Raw genomic sequence first — 19,383 nt, forward strand, 5'->3', positions numbered from 1 at the left:
ATAATCCACTAAAGAATGTAGTTGGGATACATGAACAACAGAAGATCCTCTAAGCCTAATCTACCCAAGTACCTAAGCCCTCCAAGCTTTTTGCTCCAACGAGGTTACGCCGAACCTATTTCTTCTTTAGCTTGCCAGATTCCTCTACTTGACCATAGCATCAACCAATGTATATTGGTTCCTTTCCAGACTACTTCCCAAAGCACCAAATGGACCTTCTCACAGACGTGGGTGTGGTGAGATAAGGGTTTGGTAAATGACCTCTCAAGGGTATGACAATAGAGAGGAAGAGAGTAGAGGAATTTGTAAAGTCTCTTTAGATGAAGATTGGGGATGACTCAATCTTGGTTTTCTCTAAGGTTTTCTCTCACAAAATTCTCTCTGGAAGCTCTCACAATATGATGGGTACAAGGGTGTCTATATAGTAGGGTGAGAAGGGAATGCAAAACGTCAGTTTTTGCCAAACAGGACAAGTTGGCGACTTGATCTCGCAGCTTGACCAAGTCGCGAATTCAAGTCGCGACGTAATGGCCTGGCCAGACTGGAACTTTTGTCCTGTAGCGTGACAGCTGGCGCAACCCTTCAGCTTCCCAGTGTGCCTCTCACGTGCCTACCTTTCGTGGCTTGCCAGTCGTGATCCACCCGTGAGCCCTAGCCGCGAGACTCTTTTTTCTTGCACACTCTTGAGCTTTTCTTCACATCTTTTCACACACTACCCTTACAATTTTCCCACCTAAATATAGGGTTGCTAAGTGCAAAATTACAAGCAAATTGGTCACGGAATAAAGCCAATTAAATGGTTGATTAAATTCAACCTTACAATCTCCCCCTTTGGCTATTCCGTGACAAAACCCTACAACAGACTCTAGACTTAAACGTGAGTTGGGAACAGTTGGAAAACTCACTCACACCTAACTCTAGATTCTGTAAAGCTCTTGAACATATGAATAAGTAACTCCTGAAACACAATAACATAGCAATATCATTGTATGCAGAAAACTTAATATGCATATGGAGCAAAATAAGCATGATCAAGCAAAAATGAACATAAGTTGCAGCCAATGTGGCTATGATAAAGATAGGCCAATAGACTGCAGTTGGTATGAACTTGTAGAATCCATCATCATGATCATTGGGATTCTTGATCAGGTATGCTGTCTGCCCCGCATATGTTAGAACTAAAGAAGGATATATTGTAAACAAGAAAGCTATCTGATGGAAGAAAAAGTGTCAGAGAGCTAATGATGCAGAAGACATGAAAATCTAAAAGATAAACAAACAAATGGTACTGCTATAACCTGAATGGAACGTCGGTTGAAATGACCAAGATCCGCAAACATTGCTTCCGAACCTGAATAGGGTAGATGATATCAAAAATCAAGTGCTGCATATGGTGGTACTTTTGTGTGAATATGTCTATCTATCTATATCAAGAAGATTTTATTACAAGGTAAATCAGATTTACAAGCTTTCTCTATCATGTTACTCAGAAACGCAAACAGGTCTAGACCCTCAAACATAAAGGCCTAGTAGTTCTTCAACAAAATCAACTGAAATCAAATAATCCAAATAATATAATTGAGTTCTTGGGTCATGGTGTAAATATCAAACTACTAAAAGATAATTCCTATGAGTTCTTTGGAGTACCAAGCAATGCAGAAGATATCCACTATGTGCATTCTTGGGATCCTTCTGCCTAAAGAGAATCATGAAAGAAAATTGTGAAAGAGATCCCATAATTATTGCATTTATAAGTTGAACATTCAACAATTTTAAACCTACCTCACTGTACATCCTACATTAACAATATCTAAAATCGTTTTGGGAAAATCATTCTCAGCTTATTTTGAGAAACTCATAAAATCTTTTTCATTAATAACTTCTAGACATTTTTGTCAGTCTGCACCCTATGTAAATTAATATTTTCGGGATAATCATTTCAATAAGTTCCACGACCCAAGATTTGTGTATGTATCTGGGTTTGGGGCTATCATAATGTTAAAGAACTCAACCCAAAGTAATTATGCTACTCTTCTACTTGAATTATGAATTCATATTATCTAAATATGACACTCACCTGTGATGCAAAGGAAAGTGCTACCAAGCAACAGCCAGCCCTCCTTTCCATTTCTCCGAAAGAAATGGAAGATATAGTGTGGCGATATAGCCTTGAATATACTTGGATAATGATGTATAATGCTATAAATTCCGACAAGTGGAGTGTTCAAGGTCCATGCAGCGATTATAGGAGAAAAGAGGAAACTCACTCTAGAGGTACCAAACTTTTGCAACAGGAATAAGTCAACTAACACTACTGCAGAGAGTGCCTCCACCAGAGCTGCAAGATAACAAACCAGAGAGTAAATAAATTCAAAGTGATATTTTTTCAATTAAATTATAAATTTTTGTATCAATAGAACAATGCAACCCCAATTTCCAGTACAGAATGCTGACTTGGTGGTTTCCTAGAACATACAGGAGGCCTACTTTAAGATGGGTTTGTATTTCCCACTTGATTTCCAAATATTTTCCCTTTCCTTTGTTTACGTGACATGCATTCTCTCCATTTTTTGGAATGTATGTGATCCTTTCAAACTGAATCAGTCGCTTACATCATGGCATCAAAACATCTGCTCATTGTGTTTATGACAGAATTTGCGTGAGTTTGACTTTTGAAACCGTTGTTTAAAAACAAAGCATCTAGTGACTCCAACGTATGTCCTGATTTCTGTCTTAAGAGTGATTTTCATGACAATATCAACATTCCTGTTTATAAAGCTTCTTGAACACAATTTATTAGTTGATTTGGAAATGACACACCTCCTTGGTTGGCCCAATACAAGGATAATAATCTTTTCAGGACATCGTCCAGTATACGTCAAGTTCTTTAGCCTTAATGATGCACTCCTACAAATTTTGCCACAGTAATTCCCTTTCTCTACTACCGTCATACTAAAAGCAAATAAAGCAGACTGTAAACTGATTTTGGAGGATTCTGTTCCTGATTCTTACTTTTTATCATGGAATTAATCATTAGTTGTATATGATTAGAGGAATGCATTTTATGATTAACTTTTCTCATTTTTTGAGCTTTTAGAGGCAACATAGAAAAGATTTTTATGAAATAACAGAAGAGTTTACGTAGATCATGCAAAATGTAGCTTGAACATATTGCCAACTCCAAGCACAGCCAACTATGATATACATGAGTCAGTCAATCTTAACAATATCTTACAGGAAGACCCAAAAATTCTCAAGCTTGTGCAAAGTTATTACAATCTGGATGAGTACTTACATTTACTCAGACAAGGAAACGGTGCTCTTAGTCCATCCATTGCTGACAACACTGAACAAATTTACAAAGTTAAAAATATTAAATCCAATTAAGCACCAGACCAAATTATAATTAAGACAGACAAAATTGGGGAGACAAACCTGAGATTGCAGGGGTAAGTATACCATCGTTAATAAGCATGCACATGCCTAACATGGCAACAAAAAGCAATACCCTCCTAGCAACTATACTGCTTTCAAAAAACATTCCGAGCCTTCTTTTCTTTTCACTGCCCTCATTCATAGTGTGTGAAAGGCTTGAATTTGAACTTACACGTTTTGATGAAAGAATTCCAAATGCCTACATAGTAATGAATACAAGGCAAATGTTCCTCCTGCAATTAAAAAGGTGTCCGTATAAGTAAAGAATTTAAATTGCAGACAGTAACCAACTTAAGTTGCTTCACATACAAAAAACATGAAATGCAAACATGAAATGCATCAGCGCACTGATATATCACCCAACCCTTATTCTGGTGAAAACAGCATTCTTCCAATAATCCATAGCATTTCCTCACACTTTAAGTGGAAAACTGGTAAGTGAAACAATTCAAACAGTGGCAAATCATCCACTAGTCCAACCAACCACCCAATTCTCAACAAAGGAAATAACAAAAATTTAACAACTAAATTATTAATCTTAGAATTAGTCAATTATCTACACCCAACACCAGTATAGATAATAAAAGGCAAACAAAGTGCACTTCAGAATAAGTAAGCTAGAAAAGAAGGAGATAACAACAACTTAGCAACTAAGTTGATTAAGACATAATCTTAGAAGTAATCAATCATCTTCACCCAAATCCAATACAGAAATTGAAAGGTAAGCAAACTGCACTTCAGAATAAGTATGCAAGAAATCCAGATATATGAGAACAATAAAAGCAATTATCCAGGTTCATGTAATACCTTCTCCCTGATCATCGGCTTTGATAGCTATGCTAGCATACTTTAAAGCACCAATGAGAGTAAGAGTCCAGAACATTATGCTGTAGATACCCAAGTAGTCTTCTTTCGTCGGAGACTTCAATGGCATTGAAGGATACACATACAATGGAGATGTTACAAGTCCCCCAAATACCACTCCAAGAGTCTTGTACGCAAGTACCAGAGTACTCCATCGACTGATCTGCTAATTAAATTAATTATTTAAGATAAGACTTATAATTTACATAAAAAAAATAAAATAAAAGCTTAAATATACGTTTGAAAGTGTTCAAATTGGAAGAGGAGAAACATGACCAACAAAATAACAAAGAATAACTCCAAACACTGTTTAAATCGTGAAAGCACTGTTTAACAAGGAATTGTGTGTATCAATTTAGAATGTAATCAAGAAATCATGATTTTTTTAAATTACTTTTTAAAAATGACTGGTAAAGAAAATCAGGAAGAAAGCAGGGCAGAAACTGAAGATATATATTACAAATCATACACCATATGGAAAAAGTTACATACTACACACTGGGATGCCCCTCCTTATACCATGTGAACAGTGAATATGGACAATCCTTATATCCCTATATTTTACACATTCCCATCCTTATACCATGTGGATATGGGCAATTCTTATATCCCTTTATGAGTTTATGTGTTACACATTAAGACTGTCGTCTTGCCTCCTTCCACATGTGAAATACTATAGTATACTAAAATCATTAAAGATAGTTTGTTCTTGGTAAATCTCTATCATTAAAATTTCAAATACTACTCCAATAAAAAATTTGTTTTCAAAAATTTTTAAACTAAATTATTTATCATAATTTTTTATTGGGTCACACCAACGCTTGCATTATGTGCTTCAACGTAAATGTTACACATCATACAACTTAAAACTAATAATAATAATACTTTTATTAAAAATTTCAATCACCAAAAGTTCTCAAAAATTTTAAAAATAAAGTTACATTGCTTATTAAAAAGTATATTTTTTTTTTAAAAACAAACTCCAAATATGTAAACATATTAAAGAATCTAGCACAACCATTACATACACCGAACATAAAGTTCATGAGAAAAACGAAACAAAATCAAACCCATATTGATAAACATGCTTTGTAGATACAAACATATATTTTTCGGCAACTGTTTGAAAAGGAAGTGTGTAACCAGAAATGCATGTTTATATGTGCAGAGAGAGAGTGAGAAAGAGAGAGGTGAGAAATATGAATGAATACCTGTTCGTTTGCATTTGGAAGGGAAGCAGAATCAGTACTAAGAGCATGAAGGTCGAGAGGGCGGCCATTAGAGGCAGTAGAATCAGCAACAACAACAATGTTAACCTCAGACAGATTTGGTCGTGACTCACTCTGACTTTGCTGGTCCATTCACAACCATTACATACACCAAACATAAAGTTCATGAGAAAAACGAAACAAAATAAAACCCATATTGATGAACATGCTTTGTAGATACAAACATATTTACATATGCTTTTCTGCAACTGTTTGAGAAGGAAGTGTGGAACCAGAAATGCATGTTTATATGTGCACAGAGAGTGAGAAAGAGAGAGGTGAGAAATATGAATGAATACTTGTTCATTTGCATTTGGAAGGGAAGCAGAATCATGAAGGTGGAGAAGGCGGCCATCAGAGGCAGTAGAATCAGCAACAACAACAACGTTAACCTCAGACAGATTTGGTTGTGACTCATTCTGTCTTTGCTAATCCATTCACACAAACCTCCAAAAACTCCCCCACTTCTCTAGAGTATGAGACAGAGAAGATTGATAGAGATTTGTCTTGGGTGGTGGCACAAGCCTTCAGTTGTATTCAACGGAAGCCAAGTTTAGCTTGGCCTCACCTATCTGATGAGGCTTCCCAAGTTGGAGAAGGTATTAGGTGAGACGGGAAAAAGCCATTGTCTCACTGATATGACACTAAGGAATTTGGAAAAGGAGTAGGGCCACTATGGTTTTTTTGGGGTGTAAGGCTTAGATTCCTGCATGTAGTGGGTCCATTATCCTAATGATATATGTCACAAAACTCAAACCTCACCCTTTTTTGTGTATCATCCTAGCCCTAGAGGGATAGAGATTTGTGTTGGGTGGTGGAAAAAGCCATTGTCTCACTGATATGACACTAAGGAATTTGGAAAAGGAGTAGAGCCACTATGGTTTTTTTGGGGGGTAAGGCTTAGATTCCTGCATGTAGTGGGTCCATTATCCTAATGATATATGTCACAAAACTCAAACTTCACCCTATAAGAACACCACTATAATATATTTTTTTTAATTACCATTAATAATTTGTGACGTAAACTTTTCTATGAAATTGTTGTAAAATTGTTATATCCCAAACTTTATTCATTTCATTTTAATTCGTAATTATTTTCTTTCTTTTTGTAAGAGAATGTCATATGTATTTTTTCAAATAATAATTAAATTCAAAAATAATTTTAGGAATACAACAAAATTCATAGCATTCTTAAATTAAGCTACCACTTCACACATGGATCATAAAAATAATTAATTGAAAATTGGGGTGGACCAATAATTGAGGTGGTAGGCTAATCTAGAAATGTAATGAATTTTTTTTTGTTCCATCCCCCAATAAATTCAATGTAACCACACGTTTAAATTTAATTTGAAATTCTAGAGCACAATAACGACGAAATTGTACCAAAAGTTTGTCATTTATTATAGATAGTGTGAATCTGAACTTTCTTTATTTATAGTACATAGGAGTAATACATAAACAAAACATGGGCACAAAAATACTTAATTAAGTCTGGACATGCATGTATATATAATTTTAAACGCAGATTTACTTATTACAAACTATCACTTTAATGAAAGTAAGTACAACAAGATGAAAGGTTTCCAAATCATCCTGAATTTATGGCTGGGACCTATATATTTCCAGTTCTGTGGTGGAAGGTCCATATTTACAATTATACATACAGATCAAAAGCCATAAACGACTACATCAGTGAATGTTACGATTTTGCATATATGCTCGAATGGAGTGGTGTGGTGTTTCTGATTTCTATCTCAATCATGTGAATTTGATTTTTATGATGAAATTTAATAGCATGGAACTTGTTAAATATTAGCTCTGATACCATGTTAAATGGACAATATTATCAAACGCAATGTATTATACCATGTTGTGTATGCTAGAGTAGATGCGGAAGGAGAAGTATAGAATAGAAACATCGAGAACATGAGAATTACGTGATTCAGCTTTGACGGCCTACATCCACAGAGGAATCCCTTAAGGGCTACATCTTTATTGTAATACAAGTTATTGTACTACACTCTTATACAATAAAGATATAGCCCGTAAGGGATTTCTCCGTGGATGTAGGCCAACAAGGCTGAACCACGTAACTCTCATGTTCTCGATATTTCTATTCTATGCTTCTCCTTCCGCATCCACTCTAGCATACACAACTTTTTTTTTTTTAATCTCTTGTGTTAGAGATATATATTAGTGATATTAGCCCAATGTAATACGCCCAAACTCATTCCTACTTTTACTAGTAGTTTAGGGTTTAGTCGCCTATATATACTCATGTTAGGATTCATTGTAACACAGGTTTTGTACTACACTCTTATACAATAAAGATGTAGCCCTTAAGGGATTCCTCCGTGGATGTAGGCCGTCAAGGCTGAACCACGTAACCCTCTTATTCTCAGTGTTCCTATTCTATGCTTCCTCTTCCGCATCCACTCTAACATACACAACATGGTATAACACATTACGTTTGATAATATTATCCATTTAATATGGTATCAGAGCTAATATTTAACAGACCTATTAAGAGACAGACTGTCATAATAGTGTAAAGAAAAAGAACACCAAAGTTATTTTCTTTACCCAAAAGAAGTGGAAGAATATTTGAGTCTTCCTAAAATCGTAATTACAAAGTATCCTTTAATTCAAGTAACCCAATAAAAAGACTAGATGCGTCTCTCACTGAGGTCTTCTTCAGCACATGCATGATGCGGCCAAATCAGCCCTTTACAACTTTTCATGGAAATTATTAGCAACAAACTACTATTTTGTATTTCAATAAAATGATAGGGTAAGAAATTTTATTAAATTATAGAAGAAAAAGATGAAAGAGAGACTACCAAAGAAGTTAAAGCGAACATTATAATATGGTTTGAATTGTAAAAATGTGAAAGATTGTTCCCATATCAAAGATTCAAAGGTAATTCAATAGTCTCACAAAAATAATGTAAGCATTAATATACCCCTGTCTTGTCCTCTATATTTTTGTGAATTTTAAACCTGAGCAGAGTGCTACAGGCATACATTAAGGAATTTATGAGGATGTCCATATGTTTAGATAAGTTTGAAGAAACAATTAAAAGAAATAATAGAAGTCCTATAAACAAAATGCAAGAAAATTCCCAATAAAATAACATATTCATTATATTATATTTATCTATTTAGGAATTTATTTACATGAATAATCCTTTTAAAATTTTAATTATATAAAATAAAAAAATAAAAAATAAAAAAGTTATAACTCTACTTACGAATTGAAAGATTTTTAGTTATTAGATAGACATAAAGTTCAACTTAGGTAAATTTCTATTATTTTTGTAATGCTATATGTTATAGGTCTATTTATTTTAGCTTAACATGCAAACTTATGTTTCAAAAACCATCCTATTTATTAACCATTTATTTATACTACAATACAAGATATGCATTTAAAAAATTACCAAAGAAAGAGAGTAGAAAAATCAAACAATATGGGGTTATAAGTTAGACAAGCATCAAGATATCTGTTTTTTTTTTTTTTTTTTTGCAATATCATTGTATGCAGAAAACTTAATATGCATATGGAGCAAAATAAGCATGATCAAGCAAAAATGAACATAAGCATAAAAGCAATAATTCATGGCAAGATCAACACCAGTAGTCACTAAGCAAAAGTGATTACTATGTTCATTCACACAAGGAATGAACATCCGGACATGCAAAAATGATAAACTCAATTGAAGAGTATCATTTGCAAGTCCAACACTCAACCAATGCATACAAACATATATGCATCTAGGAACAATCCTACACGGGCACAAGAGTGTTGTACTTAAGGTAATGCAAAGTATTAACAAGTACCAAAACACAAAGCACAAAGGTTGCATATGCAAAGTTTTTGCAAATACATGGCATAAACCATACAAGCCTAAAAACTAGTGCATAAGAACAAGTCACAACCCTCAAAGCTTACAAAAGCATCAATGGGTACAAACCAACAACATAACAAACTATAAAATACTTCCCTATCATATCACTCCCCTTATCATGAATCATAGGAGCTGTGATGAACTTTGAACACATATACCTGTAACCTGAAACACTTGCACAAAACACATTAGACCCTCAAGGTAAAGCAAGTAATAAATGGACAAGTATAATGTAACAAGTAAATTGCGATCAAGTAATCATGATGTGAAATATGTGAGCAACTTGACCAAACAAAGTCTTCTCCCCCTTTGTATATGCATCTCCCCTATGAAATATCTCTTCCCCTACGAATGTGCATGAGAAATGGAATTTCTCTCCCTAAGAATGTGCACAAGAGTCATATAGAAATGACAACACTCTCTGGTATACTACTCGAGAGTATACTCTCCCCCTTTTTGACACGAATAGACAAAGGGGTCAAGGAGAAAAGAGGGCAAGAGATGAAAGTATGAACAATGATAATAATGCATAATGGTGTAATGATGCATGAGGGGTGCGAGATGAATGAGAAAATGAAGCTCAATCCTAAGACATGACATGCTAGGATGAAGAAACAATGTATGAACCAATGCATGACAAAGGTAGCAAGGTGTGTGCAAGAGGTGGCAAGTGCAATGCATGACCAATGCATGGAAAATGCACATTTGGGGCAAGCTGTGTTAAATACACAACCAATAAACCAAACATGTTCCTAATGAGAAAACATGAGAAACCCCAAAGTTTGGTACTCATCGGAGTCCAAACAAGTGAGAAAATACCTAAGAGACATTTTATCAAACACCTAGCATGCACACTATGAACAACAATATGAAACAATGCATGAACATCATGAAATCCATCCTTAATACATGCTCTTTTTGCCACAAGGGGCCAATATTCAAAGAAAATCATCAAAAGAAACCAATCCCATACAGAAATCTTGAGAAAAAAATTAAGTTTTCCCAACCCCTATGATGAAAATCCCAACCAAGAGCACAAAACTCACTAAAACATAATCCAAGGATCCAAATCAATGAAAAGAGTTTAAAATTACCTTAGAGATGTTAAAGGAATGAAAAACCACTCAAATTGGTTGAGTTTTGATGTAAAAATATTGAAAGAGGGGTTTAAAAGAAGATGGGAGAGGTTAAAAACAAGTTTCAGACGAAAAGCCCTTTAAAAAGCTATTTCTGGGCATTTCGCGACTGGGCTAGTCGCGAAGCGAGTCGCGAGTGAGTCGCCAAAGCTTCTAGATGAACTCGCGACTGGGTAAGTAGCCAAAACGAGTCGCCAAAACTCGCGACTGGTCAAGTCGCCAAAATGAGTCGCCAAAACTCGCGACTGTAACTCGCGACTGGTCAAGTCGCCAAAACTCGGGACTGTAACTCTTGACTGGTCAAGTCACCAAAATGAGTCGCCAAAACTCGCAACTGTAACTTGCGACTGGTCAAGTCGCCAAAACGAGTCGCCAAAAATTCTGACACTTGTTTTTCAACACAAAACATGTTTAAACACTGTAAAACAATGTAAGCATTAAAAAAGAACACAAATAGTGATAAAAATCACTTCCAAAAACATATAAAATGATCAAAAATCTTTTTGGATTGTTCCATATAAAGTTGAGCTCACACACATCACATTTAAACAAGTACAATCGAACAAATAAATAAGACATTCATTGAACATTAGGCATGTGTGTTGTGTGTGTATCAAGCGTGGAATAGTCCTTAGTCTAGAATGAAACTTCAATGATTAATTCAATCAAGTCATACACAACTAGTACTAAGACAAGTGGTCTATCTCAATTATAGAAACATGCATATATGACCTTCCACAAGAACTTGATAACAATTCTTTGAAGCTTTTCATTTGGCTCCATATTCAACATATCATTTGCCATTTTTGAGCAAAGAAAATCTCATTGTGAGATAGATGCCTAAAATTTTTGATATTTCAATTTGATGAACAAGCCTTTGGCTTTTTGAGCATCATACAATTTCATAAAAGTCGCTTTCCCTTTTTCCTAGTCAAATACTAGTATATGCGACGGCTTTTGCAGCTCATTATCTCTTTTCATTTTGAGATTTACATTTGTTGAGCTCTTTAAGCAAAAAAAATAAAAGAGTGGGAAGATATATAGGCACAAGTCTATGCATGTATCAAAACCAACATGACTATTGACTAATCATTCATGACAAGCTTAAAGATCGATTTACAACAATCACACAAAGATGTCAAGATTTTTCCCACAAAGATATAAGTGCATAAAGAACAAGCTAAGCTCGTAAATGCATAAGGCCATTTGTACGAAGGTACAAGGCAAAACTCACATGTGATATGTGCTCAAACATATACGATCAAACTTTTTGAATTTTTCACTTTTTATATGGTTTTGGATTTTTACTCACACAAAACAAAGACATAAAAGTAAGATCAAAACAAAAACAATGCATATAAATAAATGCAAGATGCAAAAAATGCATGAAGATATAACATGCAATGCATGAGGGGTCCCACAAAGATCGAAAGAATTAGATCAAGGACCAAAAGAGCAAAAGCTCAACCATAAGAACCCTTCCTCATCCAAACAGAACGATTGTTTGGAATGAGTGTCTCAAGAAAAGTGAGACGAGGGTTGGAAGAATGAGAACCGGAGATGCACATAGTCAAGGAGTTAAGAGCATTAAACATTTTCTTAATCAACATGCTATTTTTACTCAAAACCGGTTTACCCTTTTTAGCATAACTTCCAAGAAGCTCAAGTTTCTCTTTTCTTTTGAGAGCATGAAACTTAGAGCAATGAGGTTTTAGATGACCAAAGGCACCACAATGGTGACAAACACTGTGTTTAGGTCCACTAGGCTTTTTGGGAAGGGATCTAGCAACATGGTTTTGTTCTCTCTTCAACTTATAACATTGAGGTCTTATATGACCAATCACACCATAATGGTGGCAAGTTGGAACAAATTTATATCGATCCAAAACCTTAGATCGAGACCTAAATGGAGGCTTTGACTTAACAGCCTTTCTCTCCACCTTTCGATTTCTTTTATGTGGAGGAATGTACCGATTTGTCCTTTGGGGTAGAACACACAATAGGCACAAAATCGGGTACGACAACATGATTGCAACAAATAATTTCATCCCTTTTAACAATAGGTTCAGCAATCAAACACTTGGCATGCATCTTAAGAGATTCATTTTCACATTTTAGCTCATCAACAAGTTTGTTAGACAAAACAAGTTTAGCATCCAAGTCCATATTCAAACATTCAAACTCTTTCAGTTTTTCAACAGAATTTTCAACAAGTTTCTTATATTTTTCAACCAATTTGTTGGATTTATTGAGCTTAGCAATCAAATCATCCTTTTCACAAAATAACTTGTTCAAATCCTTATTAAACTTCTTAGCCTTTTTCTTCAAGAGTTTGATGTTAGGAATATCAACAACATCCAAAGATTCATGTAACATAGCATCACAATTATGAGGATTATCACTCATGGAGGTATTTTCACAAACACGTGACATGCTACATTTATCATCAACCAAATCATACAAAGAGGCATACAATGCAACATCCATGGTAAATAACAAAAGGGGTCAAGGATCACACTTAGGTATTTAAACCACAACAAGTGTACCCGCTTTGAAACCAATTGAAAGTTCAAAATGGGTATGAAACACCCTTGAACGTTTAGATCCCAAATAATAAAATTACCAATTCAAGCTTTATATCAAACAATTAATGTGCGGAACATGATAACAAGCTCATAACAGAATTGATAAACAATCTAAGCCAAATATAAACACATCCATAGTAATAAATATAAGGCAAAGATAAAGGAAAGGAAGATGCAAACACACAGACAACACACGATGTGTTATCGAAGAGGAAACCGAAGTTCTCGGCGTAAAACCTCTCTGCCGCCCTCCAAGCGGCCAAATAATCCACTAAAGAATGTAGTTGGGATACATGAACAGCAGAAGACCCTCCAAGCCTAATCTACCCAAGTACCTAAGCCCTCCAAGCTTCTTGCTCCAACGAGGTTACGCCGAACCTATTTCTTCTTTAGCTTGCTGGATTCCTCTACTTGACCATAGCATCAACCAATGTATATTGGTTCCTTTCCAGACTGCTTCCTAAAGCACCAAATGGACCTTCTCACAGACGTGGGTGTGGTGAGAGAAGGGTTTGGTAAATGACCTCTCAAGGGTGTGACAATGGAGAGGAAGAGAGTAGAGGAATTTGTAGAGTCTCTTTAGATGAAGATTGGGGATGACTCAATCTTGGTTTTCCCTAGGGTTTTCTCTCACAAAATTCTCTTTGGAAGCTCTCACAATATGATGGGTATAAGGGTGTATATATAGTAGGGTGAGAAGGGAATGCAAAATGTCAGTTTTTGCCAAACAGGGCAAGTTGGCAACTTGATCTCGTGGCTTAACCAAGTCGCGAATTCAAGTCGTGACATAACGGCCTGGCCAGACTGGAACTTTTGTCCTGTAGCGTGACAGCTGGCGCGACCCTTCAGCTTCCCAGTGTGCCTTTCACGTGCCTGCCTTTCGCGGCTTGCTAGTTGCGATCCACCCGCGAGCCCTAGCCGCGAGACTCTGTTTTTCTTGCACACTCTTGAGCTTTTCTTCACATCTTCTCACACACTACCCTTACAATTTTCCCACCTAAATACAGGGTTGCTAAGGGTAAAATTACAAGCAAATTGGTCACGGAATAAAGCCAATTAAATGGTTGATTAAATTCAACCTTACAGCAAAAAACACAGAGAAGTAAAAAGCAACAAGCACAGGTGGAGTTTTCCAAATTATGATCATCACAAGTGTTAGCAATATAGTGGTAATGAGCATCTCTAGACTGACAACGACACCTGCAAGCAAGGTCATGATGGATCAGCATTTTGTAAGGATTGCATAGATTAAACAATAAAGGAAGTTCAAAACAATATTCAAATTGGAGAATATGATGTATTATTTAGTTTGATTTAGATTGCATTGGTGGTGATGTCGAATTGTTAAAAAACTTTAATTGCAGTACTTATTGGAACTTGATTTAGATTAACATCTATAAACTGGTAACAAATTTTTTAAATAGTGAATGTAGTATAAAGCAATCTCCAGATTTTATTTATTTATTGTACCTCCAATATCTTTTCCACCTCCAAAGATGAGTATGACAGCAACACAAAGAATCATGAGGATGTAGTTCACTTCTGGGGAATAAACTTTGCATTCCTTACAATTGGATGTGTGTACCACCTTCACTCGAGGGAAATAATCCAATGCTACAGATTGCTTGATTACAGAAAATGTGGCTGATATGACCGACTGGCTTGCAACAATTGCAGCCAATGTGGCTATGATAAAGATAGGCCAATAGACTGCAGTTGGTATGAACTTGTAGAATCCATCATCATGATCATTGGGATTCTTGATCAGGTATGCTGTCTGCCCCGCATATGTTAGAACTAAAGAAGGATATATTGTAAACAAGAAAGCTATCTGATGGAAGAAAAAGTGTCAGAGAGCTAATGAAGCAGAAGACATGAAAATCTAAAAGATAAACAAACAAATGGTACTGCTATAACCTGAATGGAACATTGGTTGAAATGACCAAGATCCGCAAACATTGCTTCTGAACCTGAATAGGGTAGATGATATCAAAAATCAAGTGCTGCATATAGTGGTACTTTTGTGTGAATATGTCTATCTATCTATATCAAGAAGATTTTATTACAAGGTAAATCAGATTTACAAGCTTTCTCAATCATGTTACTCAGAAACGCAAACAGGTCTAGACCCTCAAACATAAAGGCCTAGTAGTTCTTCAACAAAATCAACTGAAATCAAATAATCCAAATAATATAATTGAGTTCTTGGTCATGGTGTAAATATCAAACTACTAAAAGATAATTCCTATGAGTTCTTTGGAGTACCAAGCAATGCAAAAGATATCCACTATGTGCATTCTTGGGATCCTTCTGCCTAAAGAGAATCATGAAAGAAAATTGTGAAAGAGATCCCATAAGTATTGCACTTATAAGTTGAACATTCAACAATTTTAAACCTACCTCACTGTGAAAAACAGTATCACATTCAATGAAAAACACTCTCTTTACCCCCCTCTCTCTCTCTCTCTCTCTCTCTCTCTCTCTCTCTGTTTCTCTCTGGAAGAAAAGTGAATAGAAGATTATTCTTTCATTGAATGAGAATGAATCAGAATTTACAGAGTAGCTTTGCTTTTATATGTATATGTACAAGCAACTGAAGCAAGCGTAAAAGAAAAAAAAACAAAAAATAATAATTTCTAAAACTAATTGATCCGTGAATTAAGGAGTTAGTGGCTGCAAATGCGGAAGTAGTTAATGCTCAATCACGTGTCTGCATCTGGCTGCTCCTTATCAACTAATCTCTGCTGCATCTTCTCTTTACTAACCTCTTCCATGTGAACCTCATGTGCCTCAACACTCTCAGCACTTTTCTTCTTGTTTTTCTTCTTAATACTCCCCCTCAAGGTAGCCACTGCTGCTGTGCTTGATTGGCTACCTTGCACCTCTATTGATTCTGCAACAGGTTTGTAGATATCTATCATTACTAACTTTGCTACCAACTTTGAAAAAGCTAGAAATCCCAGGGGTTTAGTAAATATATCTGCATTTTGATTAACCATTGCAATATGGAAAGTTTTGATGATGCCTTTCTATATCTTTTCCCTAACCAAATGACAATCTATTTCAATATGTTTGCTGCGCTCATGGAATACAGGATTGGCAGCTATGTGAAGAGCTGCTTGATTGTCACAATACAATAGTGCTGGCCTTTTGTGCTCTATATGAAGGTCCTTCAACAGCTGCTTTAGCCACACAATCTCACAAGTAGTTGAAGCCATAGCCCTATATTCAGCTTCTGCTGAACTTCTTGAAACAGTACCTTGCTTCTTTGACCTCCAGGAGATTAGGGACTCCCCTAGATAGACACAATAGCCTATTGTAGACCTACGAGTGTCTGGACATCCAGCCCAGTCCGCATCACAGAATGCCTTTAAGTGCAATTCTGTATTGTTGGAAAGAAAAAGACCTTGTCCTAGTGATCCTTTGATGTATTGAACAATCCTAAAGGCTACCTTCAAGTGTGGCTCTCTTGGTTTACTGATGTATTGGCTGAGCAAGTGTACTGCATATGTTATGTCTGGTCTAGTCATGGTAAGGTACATTAGTCTACCAATAAGTCTTCTAAACTGTGTAGGATCCTTTAATAAAACCCCACTGGTTTTAGACAACTTAATATTTTGCTCCATGGGTGTATTAAAAGGCTTAGAACCAGCTAAACCAGTGTCTTGCAAAATCTCTAATGCATACTTTCTTTGGTTTAAAGCTATTCCTGTCTTGCTTCTAGCTACTTCTATCCCCAAGAAATATTGGACAGGTCCTAGGTCCTTGAGCTTGAACCTAGTGTCTAGCATGCCCTTCAAATGAGTAATATAGGACTCATCATTTCCAATCAAGAGTATGTCATCCACATATACCAGCAGTGCTACAAAAACAGAACTTTTAGTAAAGGTAAAAAGAGAATAGTCAGCTTTAGATTAAACAAAACCCAATTCCAAGATAGCATTAGAAAGTTTGGCAAACCATTGCTTGGATGCCTGCTTCAAACCATACAAAGATTTGTTTAGTTTGCAAACTAAAGGACCTTGAGCACCCTGAACAAACTCCCCCTTACCTTCTGTCTCCCCCTTGCTGTGAAACCCCAATGGAAGGGACATATAAACATCTTCAAGCAAGTCACCATGCAGAAATGCATTGTTGACATCAAGCTGAAGGATGTGCCATTGTTTCACAGCAGCTAAATTAAGAACCAACCTCACAGTAATGAACTTAATCACAGGAGAGAATGTCTCATTATAATCAATGCCTGCCTTCTGTGTATATCCTTTGGCCACTAACCTGGCCTTGTATCTTTCAAAGGTGCCATCAGAGTGATATTTCACTTTGTAAACCCATTTTGAACCAATAGCTACCTTACCAGGTGGAAGAGGCACAACAGACCAAGTATTGTTAGCTTCAAGAGCTTCAATTTCTGCCTGCATGGCAGCCTTCCAATGAGAAAATTTCACAGCTTCAAGATAGAAAGCAGGTTCAGAGTTAGGATTGGAAATGGCTAAAGCAAAGGACTTGTACTTGGTGGAAATTTTGGCATAGGTGAGTTGACACCTAATGTCATAAGGCTGGCCAGCAGTGGGAACAAGAGTAGAAGACTTGCATGAATAGTCTTGTAGGTAAATAGGGGGTTTGTGAGATCTGGTAGACCTTCTAAGAGGTGGAGCTATGATGTCAGTAGGAGTAGATGGCTGAGCTATGATATCATTAGAAACAGGAGCTGATTGTGTACTAGAAGAAGATACATCAGAAACAAAAGAATCATGAAGTTGATTAGGAATAGAGGCAATAGTAGGAGATGTAATAGGTTTATCAGTCTCAGAATGAACAATAGGATTAGAATCCTGAATTGAAGAAGAGTCATCATGCTCAAAATGCTCAGTAGTATCAAATATAGGATCATATTCACAATCCAAAACAAGTTTAGGAAAAACAAGGAAATCTGAATCTACCTGAACAGAAGCAGAGGCAAAAGGAAAAATTGTTTCATGAAAAACAACATCCCTTGAAATAAAGGAGGTATTGGTGTCAATATCCAGAACTTTATATCCTTTAATGCCAAATGGATAGCCTAAGAAAACACATTTCTTAGCTCTAGGAGCAAATTTGTGCCTATTATGAGAAAGAGTAGAAGCAAAACACAAACAACCAAAAACCTTTAAATGAGTATAGGAAGGTGGTTTTTTGAAAAGCATTTCATAAGGGGTTTTGTGATTCAAAGGAGAAGAAGGTAACCTATTCATCAAATAAGCTGCTGTCAACACACAATCACCCCAAAAATGTAAAGGCAGATTGGACTGAAATCTCAATGCTCTTGCTACATTTAAGAGGTGTTGATGCTTCCTCTCAACAACAGAATTTTATTGTGGAGTTTGAACACAGCTCAACTGATGAATAATTCCTTTTTCTTGATAAAAAGATTTCATCACAAATTCAGCTGCATTGTCTGATCTAATGATCTTAACTTTGAGGTCAAATTGTGTTTCAACCATAGAACAAAATTTTTTTAAAATTGATTGACATTCAGACTTGAACCTTAAAAGATAAAGCCAAGTGCATCTAGTGTAATCATCAACTATTGTTAAGAAGAATCTATAACCATCAACTGTAGGAATAGAAAAAGGACCCCAAATGTCAATATGTATTAAAGCAAAAGCACAATCCACAACATGCTGACTAGCAGGAAAGGGTAATTTCTTTTGTTTTGCCAAAGGGAAAACCATACAAGGTTCATTGTTATTACAAGAAACAATAGGCACAGTTTTATTCAATATGTATAATTTCTGATCAGAAGGATGACCCAATCTGATTTGCCAAAGATCAGTTCGAACAGCTGATGCAATGGAATGTAAAAATGCAGTAATCTGAGAAGAACACTGTGTTGCAGTGTCTTGAAGAATGTAAAGTCCTTGAAGTTCTTTACCCAGACCAATCATCTTCCAGTGAAGAAGGTCCTGGATAAAACACATATCACCAAGAAAGATGAAACAACAAGTCAAGGACTTGACCAATTGACTAACAGAAATAAGATTGAAATGAAAAGAAGGAACAACCAAGACATTTTCAAGGATTAAATGTTCTGAGATAATGACAGTGCCAATGTGACTCACTAATGCAGTCTCTCCATTAGGTAATTGAACATAAGCTTCTAAAGTGGAAGTTATGGTAGATAGGATAGTGACAGAATGTACAAAAT

At 35.9% G+C, this 19,383-nt stretch overlaps 1 protein-coding gene across 1 annotated transcript in view; it reads right to left on the bottom strand.

Annotated features, from left to right (window-relative positions):
- LOC111987200 (probable potassium transporter 17) overlaps positions 1-19,383 on the bottom strand; it is a 32,414-nt gene that overhangs the window by 1,024 nt on the left and 12,007 nt on the right. The window contains 3 exon segments of the mRNA XM_065778523.1: positions 14,290-14,399; positions 14,670-15,030; positions 15,117-15,169. Of these exon segments, the coding sequence (XP_065634595.1) occupies positions 14,290-14,399; positions 14,670-15,030; positions 15,117-15,169 (524 nt within the window).

Source organism: Quercus suber, unplaced genomic scaffold, assembly GCF_002906115.3.
Source record: "Quercus suber isolate HL8 unplaced genomic scaffold, Cork oak 2.0 scaffold_185, whole genome shotgun sequence".
Taxonomy (NCBI): Eukaryota; Viridiplantae; Streptophyta; class Magnoliopsida; order Fagales; family Fagaceae; genus Quercus; species Quercus suber.